Source organism: Patagioenas fasciata, chromosome 1 (assembly GCF_037038585.1).
Source record: "Patagioenas fasciata isolate bPatFas1 chromosome 1, bPatFas1.hap1, whole genome shotgun sequence".
Lineage (NCBI taxonomy): Eukaryota > Metazoa > Chordata > Aves > Columbiformes > Columbidae > Patagioenas > Patagioenas fasciata.
Window position 1 is genome coordinate 91,734,981 of NC_092520.1, and position 23,598 is coordinate 91,758,578.

Sequence of the window (23,598 nt, forward strand, 5' to 3'; positions counted from 1 at the left end):
ACCCTGTGTTCTCAATTGTGCTAGAAGCAGTTGTTTTCTTTTGTAGTATATTCTGCAGATATTCTAACAGCAGTCTTTAAAACAAAGAGAACTTATGTAACATGCTGATTCAAAAGTCATGCGATCAGAAGAGTACATCTAATCATACATGGTTCAGCAACCTTCAGGGTCTACACCAAAGTTCTTGAACCTAGTGTCTTTGTTTATGGGATAAATATATTACAGCACCAACCTCAACATTTACATGCTGATGCTAACGACAGCCTTGTATGCAACATTGAAGTTGTGAAGTGCAAGATATGAAAAAATTACCTTTACCTCAGAAAAGTGCACAATTTCTAACAGGCAAAGAGGTTTACGATTCTGGCTTGTGTTTCTGTTGCCTATTTCCCAGGAAGGTAAAATCACCATGTCAGTTACAGTAACTGGAAGGAATATTCTGTGGTACATAAGACACTTAGTTTATCAAATTGACTTCCAGTTTTCAGACAACCCTGCTTTCTTAGAACCTGTTAGAATGGGCTTCTGGGTACAGTTCTCAGTATTGCAACTTGTACCCTGAGCAACCTGGCACTAGTTTATCCTACTTTGAGCAGGGCGTTGGACTAGATAACCACCAGACAACCCTTCCAACCTGAACTATCCTATGCATATAGTGACTTTGCCAATTCAGAAAAATGAACCAGCAATACAGCGAAAATTAATTGTAACATAGAGGAGGACACCTTGATTTTAGCTATATTAGGACTTACACTGCTATACCTATATTTGCTGCAAAGGGTGCCATTCATGAGGGAATACGAAGAAACCCCAAAACATAACTCCACTGGCATGGCTAAAACAGGACCCATTCAGCACTATATGTGCATATTCCAACTAGAATAATGCAAGAGAGATGCTCCTCATAAATGTATCTCACATACACTTAGGCACCAGAATGAAAATACATACACTGTATTTTGTACTTACATCTCTCAAGGAAGCAATACAAACATTAAATTATAGGCTAAATTATTTCAATGGAATTTTTTCTCCCCAAAACATACGAACATATGTAGTTCTTTATGGAAAAATTAGCCTTCCTAGTTTCTTGATTTAGTTGCAGGCATAGTATTTACTCTAGCAATCAGTCAGCTACAGCTTCTTCTTCTGAGTCAGGCTCCAAAGTGTTGTTCTTGATTAGTGCAGTCTAATTTTCACTTCATTTTTCATAAAGGAAGACTGCCTTCTATAACAATTCACACCATGGTTGAAAAGTGGCAAGCAACTTGCCTGTCTGAAAACTGTTAAATAAAAGAAAATAAACCCTACACAATAAATACCTTCATGAAACCACCTTTAGTATCACAAGTGCAACAATATTACTTGGGTATTAAATTAGAAATCTGTTTCTAGAATACAAAAATTGTTATGTTACCTTCTACTTCTCTCCTAGCTACCCCAGGACTGGGAGGAGCTCCAAGACCTTTTCAGAGAAAGAAGAGAAGCTGTACATTGCATAAGAAAAGCAGTAGATTGAGAAAGTAAAAACCAGAAAGAACACTGCCACAAGACAGTTTTACATAACTTAAAAATGGCCTAGCTAGATTGTAGTTACTTGTAAGACACAACTGCTTGCAGCAGCATGGGGAAACCAGACTCACATGAATTAAGGATCAGCAAGTACGATCATGTTTAGAAGCATGCTATTATTTCAATTTTACATTACAGTTGAAAGAGAATTTTACTTCTTCGGTATTCACTCTCCACAAACTTCTATAAATTCAGAATTATATTAAATGTCAGTCTTGAAACTCTTCTAAAGCAGAGCACGTATCTATGCTCAAACGCTTGAAAATAAACCGGGACATCAGTTATATCCTGCAACATTAAGTCTGTTTCCTGTAATTCAGGAGCATACTATATAGTAGGTTTCTGCCAAGACTACGCATGAATAAGCAAGTTTGTGGATCCAATAAGTTTCCCATTTTATACAACGTAATGTTTCCTACAGAACTGTATCATTGAGTTCTCTCCGAGCAGCACTCTGTATGTGGCAAAACTGTATTCAACTGGTGCACCGTAGATGTTACACTTCAGATCAAGAGAAAGAAGATTTTCAATCATGCATAACCATGCTGAATTATTCTATTTCTGCAATATGATGAAGTATATATGGGGTCCGTAAAATTGTATGGTAAAAACATAGCAGGAGATAGATAACACTAGAGGGTATGCAAAGGAGAAATCCGTAAGGCATGCGCATAGGAATAACTAACAGTAATATCTGGCAACTCTGGAGTGGCTCAAGTACAGAGGAAGGAAAGGGAGCCAGTGTTCAAGAATCCTACCTTAAAAGCAACTTTTGCCTTAGCGATGACACAGCCTCATGCTTTCTCATCATGTGCCAGTGTGTGGTATCTGCTCAGGAGCTCTCTATGATCTGGAAAGAGTGCTGTGAATTTTGTCAGATACGGGTGGAGGTGTCACTCAGAGTAGGAAGAGTGAAGGCTGCAGATGAGGCTGGTATGCGACTATCTCCAGAGATGTCAAATCTCTGGTTTTGCTGAACATCTGGTATGTTATATATTCTGGGTGAGTTCCAAGCTCTGCCAATTAACCTTAGATTTCCATCACAAAAGCTTCTGACAGTGAACTTCTCTGAGAGAGAAACAGTGCTGAGGAGGATGAACAGAGAGTGCTTGTAAAAAGGGGCACAGGAGGAGAGTGCTGCCTTGGGAATGTTTCATTGCCTTCAGGCACTAGCCCTGCCCTTTGCCTGTGCAACCCAGAGAGACCTTGAAGCTGAAACTGAAAACCCACAGGCTACAAGAAGCCTACCTGGGGAAAATAAAGGGAGATGGAGAGCAGCTCAAAAGAGTACAGGATACTCTTCTGAACCCTCTGTGGCTACAGAGTCATAAAACTAACTGTGCATCTCAGAGTATTAATGGAAATGGACACAATAAAACCTCTCCAAGGGCAGGGAACCAGCCTCTTCATTTCACAGATCTTCTGCACTTTCCCCTCCCAAAGCTCGACTCAGCCTGTACTTTGGACAGGTATTTTCAGGCTGCTCCTGTTAAGCAAGTCCTGGTTTATGCAAGATTGATTAATGAAATCAACTCCTTTCAGGAGAAGGAAGGCAGAGAACCTCTTTGCCCATAGCATATAGACATGTTCCTATGTTGGGGTACCATGTCAGGCGGCACGGACTTATGGTGCATGAGGTTTTGCAAATTTAGAAGTTTTCATTATATAGAAGAGAAACAGCATAAAGGTCAAAGACCACAAATTTCACTTACTAATAATATTCTTCAGAGATAAAGCAAAATTATGGTGCTGTGATAATACTGTCACAGTGGACATTATAGGAAGATTTTCATCTTCGGGACACTGAAAAATGTACATCTTAACTTGAAACAAATTTTTGGGGGTATCATTTTAAACTGTTACTGTAGTCTGCATATAGCTTGAACTCTCTATAGCAGTTTGAAACAGTACTTTGCAAGTAAAGATATCACATACTTGTTTTAAATAGTATTTTAAAGAAAGGGGTTGGATTTATACAGAAACAACCTGTATCTTATGCCCTGACACATTTTAGACAGAACTGCATGTTTTGCAAAGACTACATTTACACACTAGCTTAATGGAAAATAAAGCAACCCTACCTTCTCATAAAGCAAAGTGTGCATTTGTGTGCACATGTGTGTGTGTGCGTATACACAGATACGAAATCCACGCCATTTGCCTGCATTTGAACAATGCATTTACTGTTTTAGCATTAAAGCTTCTTGTTCCCTCCATTATTGAACATTCTTCTTCAGTAAAAAAAAAGTGCTCTTCCCCATATTTTTTAAAAACAAACAAACGAAAACCCAACCAAAAAGACCCCAAAACACCATCAAAAAAAGCCTTTTCAAAATGACTGCCATATCCTAATGCACCCAAACCTGAACTCTGTTCTGTAAAAAACAAAGAAAAAGAAAAGCTGCAAGGCAAAAATAAAGATGTTGGGGGGTTCTTGCAAAGGCAAGTTTAATGTGTGACCATGAATATCAGTGTACACTACTAATAAGTACGTGCTGCTTGGTGCATGTATTTTCATAGTTAACGTACTTGCATTTCTTTTAATGTCAACTTCATTTCTTTATTTTCTAGGTTTATTTCTTTATTTGGAGGATAATCACAGTGAAAATAAAACTAATTTTACCCAAATTATTGCATATACTGAAATTACTGTGCATTCTCTCAATCTTAACCCAATCTTAATGCCATTTTAACAGTTTAAACCAATGATAAGATACAACTGTACACCTTTCCTGCATTAATCAGGAAAAGTTTAATGTTATTAAAGGAAAAAAAGAAATACAAAACAAAAGTTATCTTTTAACTTCAAGTAATCAACAATTATCAGCCTTTATAATTTTTAATGTTCTACAAGAATCTACTCTGTAATGTATTAAAAAAAATCCTGGGTAAACAGAGTGCAACATTTAAATTTTTAACTATAAAAAAATTGAGAACATGTAAAATCCTCAGTGGAAATCTTCCATACCTCCATATCCATATCCAAATCTACACTTTGCAAACCCCTGCAATGAGTACACAGCCTTGTTTCCTTGAATTCTGAGTTACTTCTGATGTAAAATATGACCAAATTCTAAAAAAAAGCTCTGGACGCCCAAATCCTGTTCCCATCTTCAAAGCATACTGAGCCATTAGAAGAGATGCTATGGGCACTGAAGGAATTGAAGTGCTCAGAAAATAGGTTAACACACATGGGAAAAAAAAAGTGTAACATTTAAAATTTATAACATTTTAAAGACATGATCAATGTCACTTCGCTACAGAAGTCTAAACCCAAAGTTGAATACACTTTAACAGTACACGAGGATATTTTCATGGGGCTTTAGGAGCTTTCACTCTAGGTAAGTGAACCAGATGCCATTTCCCCACGTGTAGTGACACACTATGACATTTCTACTGCTTCCAGTCCTGTGCTAGCTTACTCAGAGCTGAGCTCAGGTAACACTGAAAAGCAAAACATTGTGATGTATAAATGTATGCCATGAGTGGAAAATGAAGAGGGTAGAAAATATACTACTGTCTCTTTTAAAAGATTGCATAAAAAGCAAGTTTTATGCAAGCTACAATTCTTCATGGAAAGCTATGTTGGCAAAGGGTAAACAAAGGTGACTGCTCTTGGCGCAATTGAGAGAAACTAGGCAAACAGGATTGTATCAGCGCACATAAAACTACCTAGGACTGAAGTAGTACAATTCATTAAATCTTACATATGTTGTGCGTTATGTATAAACTGGCTATTTGCTAAAACTTCAGCATTTTAACTAATATTCAAAATATTATGCCTTTGGCATAATAACCTCCTACCCTCAGCTGTATCTAAGAGTCTTGCACATCTCCAGCCAACAAAAGAATATTACAAGTTAGCTGATATTTATATACTATGTAAAATAGTTTACTTATTTTCTGCGATTGTTCAAAACCTTTGAATTATTTTCTCAAAAAACTTCTTTCCTACAAACTCAGTAGCAAAGTCTGAAAAGCCATTAAGAAAGTATTTCAGAGCCACTAACTATTCTCTACTCCATCCCATGTATTAATGAGCTGATTTAAGTCCAAGCAGGACAGCTCAATGATGAAGTGTGTGACAAAGAAGGACAAGGATTAGTTTCATGAAGAAGCAATTTTGAGAATGTGCGAGTTGTTATTACACGCAAACCCAGATCAAGCTGGTAAAAAACAAAACTAGCCTGAAGGGTTGATAAGGCCATCAGCATTGTCAAAAGGGAAGGAATTAGGGGAGAATTATTTTGGAATTTTGTTATTTTGCAAAGACCTGCAGCTCTCAAGTGTCTTGAAAGTAACTGAATAAATTATTTTGCTAAGTTTGTGTTTCTGAATGACATGTTGCTTCCAGGAACTATGCAGGATGTTTCATGTCTCTAGGAAGGCCTTAGAAACACATTTCAGACTTGGAAACTGAAAATAAACTACCTATATGTTAGTGTTCAGCTTAGAGACAAATACAGCTCAGTCATTTGGAGCTCTCTGTTAACTGGTCATCATCCAGGGGAAACAGGGCCAGACCAGCAGTAGTGACAATTTGAACAATTAATTAATGGATAATGACTGCAAGTAGCTACAATCACAATCCATTGTACAATGCTCCTTGTCACAGACTGTGAGGAAAAAACTCACCTAAATGAAAAATCTCACCTGAACTAAAGACAAGTTTCTGCTTTCACAGAAATGTTAGCTGGGTATATTTTGACCAGGACAAATTAATAAAAACCTGGACCTATCTGATTATAATGTTACCAACATCTGGAGAAATATTTTTTCACTAAAAAGTCAAATGTAATTCAGAAGAGAAAACAAACCCTGAGAAAGGAATGACATTGATCGTTAAGATCTTTAAGATTTTTATACCTTTGCACATCATCGTATTAAGTATTGTCACAACAGACCACCATAGTAGTTTTGCTATGTAGTCATTCATATTGAAAACAATTAAAATAATTACCTCCAAATTCCTTTCTAGCAGGTGCAGGACTCCTACCGCCTTACAGTATTTAAGAAATGAATGCAGCAATAATGAAAGATATCAGTACAGTAAGAGGGAAGAAAAAGAATGAGAAAGTTAAAAATGACAAGGGTCAGTTTGTTAGTAACTATGTTGCCCATATGCTTCTGAACATCCGGTTTCTTAGTGCTCAATTGCTTACATTCTCAGATGATCCAGATGAACTCTACATTAAAATCTCAGACATGATTAAATGCACACATACTGATGCAAAAATTAAAGAAATATAAATCAATGAATGTACAAGATTATTTACCTTTTATTTAAAAAATGAAGATGCTATAAAAATGAAAATGTTTGCTATAAAAATGAAAATGTTGAGTAAACACTGCTGTGGGAAGCCCACATATTTAAACAGTGAAAGTAAGTTTATAAAGATTTTAAAACTTATTCACTAAGCAAAGACCATAATATTTAAATGGTATGGAAAAATGTTGTTATTTCCCATGCTGTTATTGCTATTCAACGCAACAACTAAACATTTTACTGAAAAATTGAGGTGTAGTTCGGCTGTGGAACTTCAAAGTTTAGCTCACAGACCTGAAACAAAATATTCCTGACCTCCTGATGTACATCATCACATTACCTGATGGTGGAGGTGGCCTCTGTGGTGGAGCAGGGCGTGCAGGAGGAGCAACGGGACGAGGTGGTGGAGGACGCTTAGGCTCCAAGCTCTGAGACGACTCTTTCTGCTGCGTACTGTGCTGAGGTTCAGCTGGAGAATAACAACAGAAAACAATGCAAAAATTAATCACTTGTATATTCTAATCACACAAAAGCTTTTCTAATAGCAAGTTATTTTTTACAGAGATGACAGTCAGTCCTCAGCCCTGGAAAAAACGATACAGAAATTTTTGCAAGAGGGAAAACAAAATGAATAAACTCATGGTGAAAACAAACAGATTTCCCAAACCAATATTTTTGTCTCATATGCTCTAATCGGTATATGCTTTTCATGGAATCCTAAATATTCTTAAAACCTGCAGGTTCCAAATTTTGATTTTGATGCTAATCTATTAAGTGCTCTGTAAAAAAGCATTACAAGGGGAATTCTGAAGGCATTTTATCAGTCTTTATAAAGTTACTCCAAATTACATTGACATAAACTGTTCTAGAAGCCATTCCAAACACTGTAATTGTAAATGTCCACTTTTTCATTAAAGTTGCGTTTAAACAGAAGCCTTCATATTATACACCCAATTTACAAATCTACTGATTACCATTTACATAGTAGAGCTGAGAGAAGCTTTAACTGAAATGGGCTGTATTTGAAGAGTATGACTGAAGTGAACTGGGATTATACTGACACATTGCAACAGAATCCTCGAACAGAGGTTTCAGGCTAATCAACACAGAAAGCGTACTAATTGCATAGCTCTTTGAGGTGTCTCTTTCATGATGAAACACTAAAGAACTAGAGCAAGTTATGCAGTTTGCAGCACTACAGATCAGTGGACAGTGTATTAAATATGACTCAGGAAACAAAGCTCTTCCACTGCCCATTAAGAAAACCAAGACACAAAGAATGAGGTGATTTACCCAAGGCCACTTATGCATAAAATGCTAAATAATGACAAGAATAGTCTTTTATATGCTTCTAAAAGCTCTATTAAAAACCACCTATAAGGTAGCATTCTATCAGTGAGCCATGCAGCTGCCAGATTGTGTAGCAGTAATGGAGGCAGCTGAGCAATGTAATACACACTGTGTGTGGAAACAGGTGGTCCCGGGGTTTTTGTTGGTGCCCGGCTTGGTCTCACTGGGAGTGTAGGTCCATCTGACAGCGTAGGGGATTGACAGGGACTGGAACGTGGTGAAGAGCTCGGGGAGGTTCCAAGACCAGAGCCTGAAGTTGGCTGTAGATGCTGAGGCAGGATTTCTTCTACTTCGGCACTATAGTCATCAATGTCTCCTAAATAACAAACCCCACCCCCACAAAAGAAAAAGCATGTCAAATAAAGAGAAGAACAGTTATTTTACAGTTATTTTTAAAAGTGGGGAAATTATGAACTCATTCTGGGCATGGGATTTCCTGCAAAAAGCCCTCAAGTTCCAAGGAATTAGCTCAACAACCCAAGCATGATTCTTGCATCATAAAATTACTCATGAAGAATGCATGTGTTTTGAAAATAGCTGAACATACTCCAAATGCATAATATATGTTATAGATCTATACTATAGGTAATTATAATAGTGTGGCAAGTGTAATGTTGCTTAATCTAAGAAACAATTACCTTTACAAAGAAGACCTTTGCAAAAATTATTTCCTTGGTTTGCAAAAGATGGCAAGCTTAATTTATTGTTCAGAAGGCTGAGCAAGGGATTTCAAGATATCTGCTGTTTGTAATACCTTCTGTTTCAAAAGGTGATGATGCTTACAAAAAGGTTCAACATGGGCATGTTTTTGAAAAGTAAGCTGCCAATTTAGAATATTTTGATGTTGATGTTCAAAATGCCTAAAATAGACAATTAGCCAATCACATGCCAGTAAGTCCACAATAACCTTTCTTCCATAACTTGTAGGCTTCACTCTCTTCAGGTATGTGAATGACACACAATGCTCTACTGAAGTTCCAGCTTCAACGCTGCACTGCTCAGCAGTAACAGAGTAACCAGGCTACTAATTTGACATTAGCTCTTGAGTTAAGAGTCTTGTAGGATTTGAGATGTCACATTTCAAGAGAAACATACAATTTCACATACGACTATTAATAAAATTGACCAATCATGCAAGCACCTAAACTGGTAAAGTCACGTTTCCTACCTGCACTGGAAAACAGATAAAGTATCTTGTGACACCGAGACCAACACAAATTCCAACTTTTCATACAGGTTTTCCCTATCTGTACCCTTACCAAAACATATCTTCCTTTATGAAATGCCTGTACAAAAGCCCCTTAGTCTACTCTTTCCAGAATATATAACTGCCATCTCTTTTTCTTGAAACTTTTGCAATGTTACGTATGCCACTAAGGAGCTTTGACAGAAATTCAAAGCAAATGAGCTACTCAAACTTAAAATAAATAATTATAGACACAATAACTACATCTAGAAAGTACACCTCTTCAAGAAATTACAAAAAAAAAGACCCTGTAAAATACATACGGGAATGCAATACAGAGGAAGTGTCAGCAGGTAAGGTGTGGGACATTTGTTTTGCTGCTGTTGGAAAAACATGTTTTACTTGCCAAGGATGTAAGAGAATGTCTTTTAAAGTAGAGAGGGAGTGAAGCAGATCTTTCATTAAATTAATTGTTTAAAATACAAGCTGTGACAAAGTACATAGATTAGAAAAGCAGTAAAGAAAAGCAGAAATGCAGAGGCACAATTGCTGCAACAGTGATATTCAGGAACTTGAGGATTCCACTAGAAAGGCATGACACAAAAATATATAGAAACCCTTCAGGGAAAAAACAAAGCCAACAAAAACCAGAGAACTTGAAAACAGCAACTCATCAGTGCCAAAGATCAGACTGTTTCAAGGAGCAACGGAGGCTGAAGGTTTCCTTGCCCAAGTCATATTTGCCTGCCAGTCAAAGACTCAGCAAGTGTCTTCTGGGGGCTGGTAAGCGTATCGATGCTTAGCATGGGGTCTCATTAGACCTATTAATCTATTACGTGTATTAGCAAAACAACAATTGTTTTGCATTCTGAAGCTGTGTATATCCTGCTTACAGGCAGTCTCCAGGAACAGTAAAAGTTGCCTGAATGAAGTGACCCTGAGAGGGCAGGTCACAGGATGAAGTGAGAAGAATAAATAAAATGTCAGCAAATTAGTAAAACCTAGAGATACAGCACGAACTGACACTGCTCAGCAAGTTGTCAAGATACTCTTGGAAATAATGTGATTTCTAATTTCTCTGTTTTAGATGGGCATAAACTTGTTAAATAAAAGTATTGTACACGGGTTAAATTAACAACATTATTTAGAACTGTAAGCATATCAAAACAAGGAATACTTGATTTCAACAAACCTTCCATATCATAGTCTGCAGTAACCTCAGCATCTTCACAAAGCAAAGTGGAGCTTGTCGATGAAGGCAGCCCAATATTAATCTTCTCTAGATTCATTTCTTCTTCCAAAGTTCTGATCCAATCTGGATTTTTCAAGCTTATGTTTATAATCCTTCCTAGTAGCTGAATTGCCAAAAAGGTATGCACAAATCAGAAATTGTTAACAGTAGGATTTTTTAAAAAGTGAAAAAAAACCCCTGAAAATATCACAAATAAGGTTATCAGAATTTCTGGGACTAAACAATGATTGTGACAAGTCAAAAAAATAATTATCCTTTTCATTTTGTTGGGGTAATTAAGTACATTCAGGTAGTTTAAACTGTTAATTACAACGACAGTTTTCTAAAAAAAGCTAACAATTTGTTTCATATTAATGAAATTATTTTTAGAGACTGATAAAACAGTAGGCCTTTATTCTGCAAACTGACACATGACACTGAGCCCCATCCTGCATGGACTGTCAGCAAAACTCTCAGCAGATGCAAGGATCCATCTGCAAACATCACATCACAGAATCCAAGTCTTAGCAACAACATAGATCAGTAAAAAGTTGAACATGAAAATTAAAATTTTTCTAAAGATTAAATAGTGGCCCTACAGAAGTCAATGAGAGCTGAAATGTTGACAATTTAAGTGATTGCAGTACAGAAGTGCTGAATTTAAAATAATTGCAGGCTATAAATATGATAAACTGGTTCATACTACAAACTCAAGGTTAAAACTCAGCTTTTTAAATCACTACAAAAGTATATATTAGAAACCCCTCATTTGATGAAGATGCCCCTCAATATAGGATCTTCATTTCTCTAACAGCCCATTCCTTCTAAAAATAAATTAAGTTTGGTACTTCTCTCAAATGGCTTTTGATAATCAACATAATGCTATGTGGCTATCAAAAGCATAAATAAAATAAAATAAAATAAAATAAAATAAAATAAAATAAAATAAAATAAAATAAAATAAAATAAAATAAAATAAAATAAAATAAAATAAAATAAAATAAAATAAAATAAAATAAGTCTAGTATGGAACTTGAACTTTTAAGAATTAGAAACAAACAAACAAAAAAGAATCCACCCAAGCACTCTTTAAAAGGTTGGATTTTTCTCTTGCTATACATGAGTTCAGTAATTTTTACATTACCTCAGTACCATTCAAATTCATAACGTTCAAAGCAGAGCTTCCTTCCAGAAATGTTACCCACATCTTGTCTTCCACGAATCTGCAAAGCCCATTGGAAACAAAAATTAAAATAATTTAATCTACCTACTAACTTTTGAAGCCTCTTACTTACAGGTTTTTCAATGTTTCACTTGATGGAGAAGAATAACTTTAAGTTCGCTAAAATATACATAATTGGATAACAAGCTTTAACTTAGTGTATCCTTGCAACAACAATAACAACAACAGAAAAGCAAAAGTGAACCAGGTAAATATCACACACCAAAAGCACTGTCCTCTTAAAAATTATGTGACTACAGTTACATATTCAATATTAATTGTGTTGCTACAGGTTAGGTATTTGTATTAGGTGTTTCACATAACATCACACCATGGACTTGGGACTATGCTGCTAGTCTTCTGAATATAAAAACAAAACCAAAACACACACACAAACCCACCACCAACAAAACTAAAACAAGCCCCCCAAGCCCCAAGCAAAATACTGCAACACTTATAGTTCAATTCACAGCTCAGTGAAAATGCAACATTCACAGGGATTCTTTCTTCTTCATTTAAAACTACTAACCTAATTTTAAAATACAAATTTTGTATAAAATTACATAAGTGACAAATTTTAAGTGTGACTGGTTTCTGCGAAAGTCAGTATGGTACTCTGTCTCCAAAACAAAGAGTATCTGGGAAAATTAAGTCTGAAAACAGAGGCACATACGGGTATGTAAAACTAATTTTCATTAAAGTTGAAGTCTAAATGTTAAAAATGAAGCAGATCATAACTGAAATGCTCGCTAAGAAAGTAACTTGATCCAGGAAATAGGTGGGAACAATGAAGAATAATAGAGATTTAAAAAAAAAAAAGTCCTTTTAACCTTATCAGTATAACTTCACCATAGCTCGCAAATTTTTGAAGAAGTTCATCAATCAAGTAATCATCAAAATAGTTTTCTTCTGCCGAAGAACTTCTGATGGAGACCATTATAGTACCATCAGGTGGTCCTTGCATTGCAATCACCTCCTTATAAACTTTTTGTCTCTCTTCTGCTTCGATTTCAAATATGTCGATGTCAATCAATGCAACCACAGGCCTTGGAAAAAAAAATACACGAGAAAAACCTGTAAGCAGAGTATCTGAGCAACAAAATATACAGCATGAATACTAAATCTTCCATGCTTAGGAAGTAATGTGTGAAACAAAATTGAAACCTGTGATCAGATGTCTTCAGCTCTGCTCTTCCGTAGTGCAACAAAGTACCAGGATTCCATGTATAAGGGACATTAGTGTCATCATGAAAACTGGCATTTAGAAGATCCAGGTCTTCAGCTACATTGAGTATTAATGAAAACAAAAGGGGAAAAACAGTGATTGCAAGAATATGCTTTACAAAATAAGCTATTTCTAAAAAGATCAAAAAGAAAGTACATCAAAACCAAGTGTTTTACAGAAAAAAAACAGAAGTTCCTCTGGAATTACAGAAATATCAGTAACTGATATGTAATCCTTCATCCTCCTGTTCAGCCTCACTGTATTTACTGCAAATGCTATTACAAGCTTTCTGTCTGAGGCACAGTCAGGGACAGAAGCTCAGAGTCACTGGCACTGTGAATGTAACTACATGGATTCTATAAGCCAGTTAAGAGAAGGAACCAGTCAAACCTGATCGATCAAAAGGCCACTTTCTTCTTCTCCAAAGAATACGGTCCGTCCACGCCGGTGTGCGACATTTTTCACTGGTGTCATAATCATCAGAAAATAGATCATATTTGTATGTAGGAGCAAAATTTATTTTGCCTTCCAAAAATCCCCTAAAAATCTGTAAGAAACAAAGCATTTATGTGTCATGCCAGAAGACAGAAACAGATGGGTAACAGCTTGAAACTAATCAGAATTCTCTTTTCTAACAGTGAAAACCTGTATACGCATCTCAAAAAAAAAAAAAAAGAAGTTAATTTGAAAATATGAATCCTTCTCCCAAATTGTATCTGCTGAAAACATGCTGCGTTTGTCACTAAGACTAAATAGCGACCCAGACCTATCATCGTTAAACAGAAGTATGTCAACATTTCTATCTTTAAACACAGGCTCACGAGCAACCTACTGTTCCTCCAATGTTGTTTAGAACTTGAGGTCATCCAGAACACAGACACTGTCCACAGCATTTTAATTAGTTGATTAGTTGCTCATGTGTCAGCAAACATTGGAAATTAAGGTTTACATTTTATGTACCTTTCTGAACATGCAAAGCATTCCCCCAAACTGACACAAGACGCCCTACCAATAAGCAGGAGATAAGGAGGAAAACAAAAAAAAAGTCTTCAATACATTCAATATTTTGATATGAACTGAAAGATTAGAGAGCTAATATCACCATTTCTTCTCAAGTGAATAGGAAAACAGATTAAGAAGAGATATGTGAAATTATCTGTCAAGGTATTGTATTTAGAGATACAGTCAACTGAAAGGAATCAAAGAGTCCATTAGGTACTTTGCAACATAAACAGTTACAGCCAGCTGACACAAGACTGTGGAAGGCCAGGAGATTTGCTCACTCCTGAAGTGTTTAAACTAGACATAAGCTAAAACCCTTGAGTTAACCAGCTGCAGTCTTGAGTTTAATCTTGCATGGTCAGTTTTACTTCACATCAGAGATCTGTAAAATACAAATCTAACTTAGATCTTATGGTCTGCATCAGGTTAGCCTGCTTTTCTTGTTGGAAATAAAAACTGAAATCCAGTCAACTTAAAAATCAATATCAGAAGATCAATATGGGAAGATCCATAACTTCTGAGACAATTTATTAATTTCTTTGCCAGTTGATTCCCTCTGCTGCCCTGCCAGCCACTTCCAAATACTGGAATGTCAGCCGAACAGTGCAATACTATTCTTCTACCAGCCAGGAGACTATTTTAAGTCTTCTTCATATTCCAGTAGTTTCCATAGATCTTTCCAGTTTCATAACTGCTGGAAGTGTCCCCAAGACCCCTACACCTCTCTTGCTTCGGTTGAATTGACAAGCAATCATGTTGTCTGCCCATTTGAACATATATTGCTTTTTCTCTAGGAACACGGCTATTAAAAAATAAAATTATCAAGTGTTCTCCTGCCGTTCGGGCACACAAGACAGCAGCACAAATGGAAGAGAACTCTAACTCAGAAAAAACACTGCTTATGATCAAAGTGCTGGCAAGCAACCAAAACTAACAACAGAGGATGCTCTCTCATTTTACCATCTACAGCATTCCCATATAAAGCTGGAAAGAAATATCACTTTCACACAGAATTTGATTCATTACAAATATTCCTTTAATTGCTATGTGCTGCCTCCCAAGAAACCCGAAAAATCTAAAATATGGAGCCTTCTCCATACTTTGTTATTCCACAATCTTTTTCTTTGTTAAGTAAAAAGGCTATATTTTGGACCATTCCTTTTTCCAACAGAACGACAGTAACAGCATTAGACCTTTTACTGCAGCAATTTAAAGTAAACAGTAACATGACCAAAAGCACTTGGATAAATTTTTTTTTTTAATAGTTGCACCCAACAAAAATAAAACCATTATAATTAGTAAATTGCAACACAAAGTTCTAAAAAGATTATAAAGTTTCCTTTATTTTCAGGAAAGAAAAACCTCACTCCTACAACTAGCAGCTGTATTTGCATCACTGCCTCTTTAGGCCAGTTACTACGAATAAGTTACTAAATGTTGCTGTGTCCCACCCTTCCATACCACTAGCTGGACAAAAGCAATAAGTAAAATATGCTGAGGATATAGATTTACAGAAGCACCACAAAAATTGCTAAAGCAAAAAAGAAAAATAAAGTATTCTTAAGTGTAGTAACATTTGTAAGATACCTGTCCAGAATTCTTCTGATTGATAAGTTGGTCTCCTGCTATAAGGGGATCCCAGTTCTGTTGTCGTATTAGGTCCTTAACCTCCTCATTTGGAATATCTATCCGATAATTAAAGTCACCACACCAAAAGATATAGTCATGGGAAAAGAGCATCCTTCCCTATAAAACAAAAGCACACAAGGAAGTTAAAAACAACTGAGTGATCAATTTACTAGTTGCAGGTGCAGAAGTTCAGTTTTTGGTTGTAAAATATGCATCATTACTAGCAGAGCTGTTAGTATTTAGTGTTTATATGGTTAGAACAACACGGCCAACTGTATGGTATTCACACATATAGAATATGAAAGAAGTAACATTTCTTTTGTAGTTTGCGTTTCTAAAGAAACATGATGTTTCTAAAGAAACATCATCTGAATTAGATTCTGAAATTCTTCATCTTTCTAATCCTGTTTTAGAAGGCTGTTCTAAGATGATGACTGCTACTTGTGTCATAGAGAGGTTAAAAAGAAGAACAAAACACTACCCTGGGATCTTGTGGCACAATATCCTGACAAACTGAAAACTGCTTTATTATTCAGATTTAATTGAAGACTCTTCAGTTACATACAATTTTCATGGCTAGGGAGAGACAGAAGGGCTCTATTAGTTTAAACAAAGCCTAGGGTTTAAAGTGAGAACTTCTGCTTCCTTCTTTGTTTTGATTTTTCCATTGCCCTTAAGTAAATCAAAGCAGATACACTGGTAGATTAAAACAGCAGCATTCAGGAAACTGTTTCTAGGGACCATAAGAATACAGTACTTTCAGGAAAAAGTGAAACTTGACCATGGGGACAAATTCAGAAAATAAAAAACTCTGTAAAATAAGATGTCAGACTCCTGCAGCATACCATAGAAAAGAACAAAGGACAGCGTGACTACAAAATTTAAGACAGGTTTAAGTCTCAAGGAAGCGTTTTGTTGCAGTGATAAAATTATCAAGTATTTACTTGGTGTTTGGTAATCCTTTCTGAGGATATGGTACAGAAATGTTCAATCCAATATGTCAAAAATGAGTAAGCAGTAAGTTAAAATTAGTTAGGAAAAAATCTTTCTTGTGTACTGAAAATAGTGGTATTTCCCATGGAAAGTCAGAAATCTATAAGGTCTGTTTTCTATGCTAAATCCTTGATGCAAGTGAATTCATGTTTCACCCTTCTCTAGCAGTCATTGTAATGGAAAAGTCTATTCTTTCTGCAGCCTTCTATCTTACTAAAAATTGTGGGAACTTAGTTATCTCTGAGATCTCCAGCCCAAGGAAATTTGATTTCTACAGGAATCTGGCGAGAGGAAAATAATAAACAGAGCTTTTGGATGACACTGCTGCAGTGCAAGGGGTGTAACTTCTCATTCTTTATGAAATTTTAACACTGTTGCTTACCATTGGAAAACTGAGCTTGCGAGCTATTTCTACGAAGTCTTCATTTCTCTCTTTAACTTGTGATTGCCCTGCAGCAAAATGGCTGCAGACAAAGCAAAGACTCGATGTATGAAACAACATCCGAATTGCTACTGCACCTTTATTACCAGTGGCTCCTCCCATGCCGGTCTTTACAGTGTCAACAGCAACATCCCTAAAAGAGTTAACAACTATTAAACCTTTAAATACAATGGCACAGAAGTTAATAGATGTAAGTATGTCTGAGTATGACATTATGTTGGTAAGAGAACATTTTCACATTATCCTTTTAGCAGTAAGGCCACTGGGCTATTTTTAAAAAATGCCAGCAGCTATTGAGCAGGTAACAATATAACACTTCAGCTTTTCAAGCTTTCATGGCAACTGAAGTGGCATTTAAAAACTAAGATAAAAGAATTTAAGCAACTAGCTCCCCAGAAGATGGAACAGCTCTTTTAGAGCCCCGTATGCTTCTTAGTACACTTGTACGCTCGCTTGCAACACAAAGCAAATGGAAGGTGACCCAACTTGGGCACAGCTGTGTGTTCACTGACCTGATAAAAGGAGCATGCTGGGGCCTGATGAACACAAAAAGGCAGACGCCCACCAGCTGCTCAGAAGCCAGCAGCACATACTTGTAATCTCTCGATATGGTCTTCTGCAGTTCAGCAGCCCAGAGTTTCTGATTGGTTGTGCTAGCAGTGAGATTAAAAATGCCAGTTTTAACATAAATCAAACCAAGCAGGTATCTAAACTGTACATCCAGTTAAATAAACTTCATACAACAACCTTAACCAAGCCTTGAGGTAGTAAGCCAAAGCCAAGTTGTGAATGGTGCTCAAATGCCTCCTAGTGGAGACACAGGCTACAGACTGTCATGACATCATCATTTCAAATTCAGCCTCATAAAATGCTGCCTCACTTTTCTCAACACCACAGACAATGTTAGGAGTCAAAGCTCTCTTTCCTGCATTTCTGAGGTTGGACTACAGGAGCAAAACCTAAGAATTTTTCTAGGGACTTAGTTCCAAGCCTAGAGCTCAGTCAATACTGGAAAACAGAGATGTCCATGGTCTCTGACCAAGAAGAAACCTCCTTGGAGACCTAACAGACCATGGTTTTCAGAGCTAGCACATATAAATGAAAAATATCAGACCTGGAAATGGTATTAACTAGATATAGTATGAAATCAGGGAATGACAAATTGCCACTTTGTCCTCAAGACAGAAGCCTGTGCAAAGGTTAACAGTGTTACAGGCTTTAGATGCTTTTTCTCAATGAGGTAAAGCTTGCTGAACACCAGAAAACACACAAAACAGGCAGACTAAACAATGGACAAAGTGAACACAATGCTAAGACTACACATAAAGGCTTCATCACTGGTATCACCCAGCACTGGTAAAGATATATTTTCATAACCCACTCTGCTAGGGGTGAAAAATCCAAACTCCATGATAATATGTATGTATAATATATGGAATGACAGTGCAAACTGACAGCATGGAAGGAAGCCTTGCTTTAAACAGACCAAAATCTGATGCAAGACACTATATAAAGGAATAGCAACAATACACGCTTTTGGAAGGAATTTCACAGGACTTGGTGTTCCCAGCAGTAGGAAGGCAGGGAGACTACAGAACGCTATAAGCATCAAAGGTAAATTCCTTCAAAGTGTTAAATGAAGGAAAAAGTGGAGGGTCTGCTGAAGGTGTAATCCAAAATATGGTCAAGTGATGCCTGTTTGGATTCTTTACATTACATTATACATGATCTTAAGTGATCACAGTATTGCTAGGAAAGCTGAGATGAAGTCTGCAGTCCTGGCACAGAAACCATCTGAGAGAACGGAATACAGTCAAAAGTTAGTCCAGATCAATCCCAAGCATTACAAAACAGGAGAAAAAAATGTAAATAATGTTTTACTCAAAAGATGTGATTATCAGCTGAAGTAGTACTGTATAGATTGTATCACCTACCTGGCATTCACAATGTTTCCTGCATTTAACTCCACCATTTCTTCAAATCCAATAGCAAATATGTCTACAGGCTTGCTTTTGCGATCTGCATTTAAATATTAAAAAAGCTGTTTGTCATTTATAATTAACTTTAGAACTAAGACCTCATATATCTATTTTAATGTTTACGAGCTAATTATGAAAATCAGAGTTTTCAAGAAAAAATTGACAGAATACAAATCCTACCTTGGAATTCATGGACACCGGCTAACTTTGGTGCATCTAGAAGCCAGTCAGTGAGGGTCTGATTTCTAAAAGCAATACTTCGAAACTGCTTCCCCCCGTTGACATTCCATGTCCCAACGCAGACTCTAATTTTTTTCGGTTTTGCATACTTATAAAAGTTTTCACACATACTCTTTAGCACTTTTACAGATGCTGCAAAAACATTTTAAAAGACATCATTTCTATATAGAATTTTCCTTCAGAAAACTTGGCAATGAGATCTTTCCCTTTAAAAAGTGGCAACAAATCCATGCACAGACATATAGGAAGTTACACTGTGAAAGCAAGATGAATGCAGCTTTTCACGAGGGAAAGTATATTTGCAGACATATTACTTGTCTTGATAGGATACTGACTTAATAAAAGACAGTAGTAATTTGTTCAAAGTAATATATATACATATAAATAAATATAGAAAAGAAATGTAATATCTATGTTTTCTAAATATCTGCCATTCTTTCAGCCTATCTGCAATTCTCTATGCACATCATTGTTTTTCATATATAGCAACGCAGGTATCTACCTCATTTTCACAGACTAAATTTATGAAATTCAATCTCATTGGACATTACAAAAACAACTTATAGATATGTTAATTTCTAGCAGTGTAAAAAAGACTGATATACTACATTTACCCAAACAGATAGGTACATTATTTCATCATATTAGAGTATGCCTATTTAAGCCACAAATCTGAATTACTTTTTAGGTCAGTTGAATTCCTAAAATTCTACTTTAGTGAGGAAAGTAGGCTAGGATTCGAAACAATTAAATTCATTTCTCTGTCACACCAGCCCTTCTCTGTGCCTTGTTTCTAATCTGCCAGATGGGAGAGTAATGGCCCATCTGTAAAGGCATTGTGAGAAAGTAACAAACATTATTCAAAGGTCAGACACTAGAGTTACAGAGATTTTAGAAGTCCCTCCATAAAACAGTTGCGTAATATACAGATATACAGATACAAATATTTTTAAAATTATGCTCCTTTTTTCCTTTAATCTCAGTGGAATATAATTTTGCATCAGGTATAAACAGGACTGTTAGCACTGTACTTTACCTAAGAGGTATTAATTTACCCGTTTTCAATACTCTCATGGTTATGAGACTCTGTGAGAATCTGATAAACAACAGTAGATGGAATTCTTCCCTCCACTGTGTGCTGTCTTACAAAATGGTCAGCTAATGTGCACAATATTTTCATTCACCAAAATAGGATGACTAGTGACCTGTTGTTGTCTTTTTTAGTTATTCTTTTTAAGTTCACCACCTTTCAATTTGCTACAGGATCTTGGCTACCCAATTGAAACAAAAATCAGGGATTGCCTAGCCCTCATGGTTTTGAAACAAACTGGAAACAACAGAAGAAAAAAAAATATATTGTATTTGTTGTTTGTGAATTCTTTCACTGATGAAGAAATTGTGTATCTATATATGGGCTAATTGCATCTAAAAGACATCAAACTGACTGGTGTCTCCTTGGGGTACTACAAGCAGATCGTGCTTGGGATCGCGCTTTCTTTGTCATTATCCAGGTAAATGAAGGCAAGAAAACAGTAAAGAGCTACCAGAATACTTCACACCTTAAGGTGAGAGCCCAGTACTGAGTCTACTTCTGAATGTCTCCACACACAGGGTGACAGGCCAAGAAGTCCAACAAATGACAGCAAAGCCCCCGAGGGTCAAGGACAGAAGCTTCCCAAGCACCTGACCACTGAAGAGAAACCAACCCAAGAAATACTGTAGCCAGGATACATCCAGGTACTGAAATCATCCAAAGGGTGAGCTGAACCCAGGGAACCCAAAATAGCAGGATAGCCAGCTTTGAAGATGCACTCAAATGAGCCTTCCTAGTACTCTGAGCAAGTTTAAAAGCAGAGTTTGGACTTCTATTATCTCCACTGCAGTTCCCTCTTTTTCTTTTGGAAATTTAGCTGTTTGGAGCTTAATTTTAAAGAGTTACTCAAAATAATTCATATTTGCTAACAAGCAGCTTTCAAGAAAAGCTGTAAAATTGAATTATTTAACTCCTGACGTTGTCATGAACCCCTAATATGAAAAATCTTAACAGGACAGAACTTAATGTTAGAAGTGAACTGACAACACATTTATTACAAACATGAAATTCATACCTTTAAACTAGTAAACTTTCTAAATTGTAGAATGACTCTTTTCTAAATTAGAATAAATGTGTTTTTTTAAAAAGATTAAGTTCCATCAGTTTTCCAAAATGGGGAGTGAGCCAATTGTTTTTCAGAGCTCCTGAGCCTCCCACATACGTAATTTTCTTACATATTTCAGGCTATTTAGCTTTTCAACAAAACTGTGTCTCACTCCACAATGTTAAAAATCCAATCAATTACATTTTCGGTTATTTTGCAGAAAAAATACTGTCACTTCTGTTCATACTATGTAGGCAGACATTTGGAAATCAGTTCTATGAAGGAAATACTAATTTTATACTGTGCAACTTGACTGAACTATTTGACTACAACATCTAGATTACTGTAGATATGTTTCAACATATGCAATTTGGATCCACATAAAACCCACAGTGAAATATTACATCAAAAACTTAAAAAATAGCTGGCATGTATGACTCTTCATAAGTTATAAGTTCAGCTGATATAGTATAGATAGTAACACCCTGAGTGACAATGTGACTGTTTATTCCAATAAACGGTTTTTAACAAGGACAAAATGCCAGTGAATCAGTTAATTTCAGGTGTCTATTACCTGCGACTCAGCTTTCATTGTTTAAGTACTCCGTAAGTTAAGCAGATACAGTAAAACACTGTTAGCAAAGAAGTGATTTTCCAAGGGGAAAAAAAAAGGGTCAAGATAGTACTGCAATGTCTCAAAACAGAAGATATGGGGTTAACTATAAAGTTCCCAAGAGTTTCACCTAAAAAGATGCTCTAATACTTTCATTTTGTGTCACATGCAGAGGTAACCGTATCTCAGTGTTTTGACTGTACTTTTGCTCCACAGAACACAAGTGTGAGCACGTTATTTCAGTTCATTCCAGTACAGTGTTAATCTTTGCTGGGAGATACTAGAAAATCAGTCTGTCTCATGCAAGAACACAAGCAGGTAGAGCCTTCTAATGGCAAATAAGATGAAGTTACAAATCGTACTGAAGCATTTTACCTCTTATCCCAAAACAAAACATTTAGATAAAACAAAAGAAGCTCCCAAACCAAATAAAAAAGCAAATTCCTCTACAGCTAGAATACAGTTTTTGCAAAAATAAAACCCACAGAATTGATTGCCTCTTTTCATAACTCACACTCAAGCACAACTGCAACATTTTTCACCCTTTATATTTTCACATTTCTTGTATTAAAGAGCTTTTCTAGGATTCAGGGATTTTGGGGCACAGGAACGCCAGATCCAAACACTACTAGGAAAATGTGGGCCCACAACCAACTATTATGCAAACAGGCACAAGAAAAAAGCCAGAGAAGAACAACAGCTGCTCAGATATTTACAGCTTAATTTACTATACTATACCTGATTGTAATGATTGCTCTGAAACTACGGATGCAGTAAGAAGGAAACAAGAAAAAAATCAGTCAAACAAGTAATTGCTTTTAAAATTTTTCCAGTAACATGTGAAAGAACATGCGGTAATCTACAGTTTATTACACATGAGTGTTTGCATCAGTTAAAGTACATCTTTCATGCTGCAAAATCTAAAAAGTTCCACAACAGTATTAAAAAAATCACTTTTCTTGCTTTATTAATAATGGATTTATATATGATGAAGTATAAGTATCTCCCCAGTTAATTCACTGCCTAGCAGACATAGCCAAGATGGTATGTTCAGTGAAGAGGGATTAATGTTCCTCAGCTGACAGGAGCTACAAATATTGAAAGGATAGCTTGTAGTCATAGGGAAAGTGAGAAGAAACAAAAATGACTTGCAACTAATTTTGAGTTGAGGTTGATTTAGCAGGTTTCAGATGCAGAAAAAGTTAGAATAACATGAAACCTCTTGGTAAAGAAATGAGAGGAAAATAGTCTTTCAGGTTCCACACAGGAAATTTATAAACACCCATAAGATGACTATGACTGGGCAATAATTTTTTTTCTTGTGTGCCACAGATTTGCACTGAAGCTTTGACATTCTTTTCTCATTCTAGGTTGAGAAGTGTCCATGAGAAAGGTGGGGAAAAAAATAATAGGAAAAAGTAAGAATTTTGTTAATCCCTAAAAACAGTAATAACCTACCATTTAGGACATCCTTACCTGGGATCTTGGAAAGAAGACTCAAATTTAAGTT

At 36.2% G+C, this 23,598-nt stretch overlaps 1 protein-coding gene across 23 annotated transcripts in view; it reads right to left on the minus strand.

Annotated features, from left to right (window-relative positions):
- The window catches only part of SYNJ1 (synaptojanin 1), a 63,715-nt gene that overhangs the window by 11,458 nt on the left and 28,659 nt on the right, over nt 1–23,598 (minus strand). For 10 of the 23 annotated variants that reach the window (XM_065862572.2, XM_065862561.2, XM_065862560.2 and 7 more), the window contains exons 13-27: nt 22,827–22,850; nt 19,278–19,469; nt 19,053–19,137; nt 17,631–17,771; nt 17,059–17,251; nt 15,642–15,800; nt 13,443–13,599; nt 12,992–13,109; nt 12,658–12,873; nt 11,750–11,828; nt 10,567–10,729; nt 8,298–8,504; nt 7,179–7,307; nt 6,533–6,571; nt 1,418–1,465 (exon numbers count right to left, since the gene is read on the minus strand). In XM_065862572.2, the coding sequence (XP_065718644.1) occupies nt 1,418–1,465; nt 6,533–6,571; nt 7,179–7,307; nt 8,298–8,504; nt 10,567–10,729; nt 11,750–11,828; nt 12,658–12,873; nt 12,992–13,109; nt 13,443–13,599; nt 15,642–15,800; nt 17,059–17,251; nt 17,631–17,771; nt 19,053–19,137; nt 19,278–19,469; nt 22,827–22,850 (1,950 nt within the window). The remainder of the gene's footprint in view (nt 1–1,417; nt 1,466–6,532; nt 6,572–7,178; nt 7,308–8,297; nt 8,505–10,566; nt 10,730–11,749; nt 11,829–12,657; nt 12,874–12,991; nt 13,110–13,442; nt 13,600–15,641; nt 15,801–17,058; nt 17,252–17,630; nt 17,772–19,052; nt 19,138–19,277; nt 19,470–22,826; nt 22,851–23,598) is intronic. The other 13 variants (XM_071810487.1, XM_065862568.2, XM_065862575.1 and 10 more) reach the window with 5 other exon arrangements.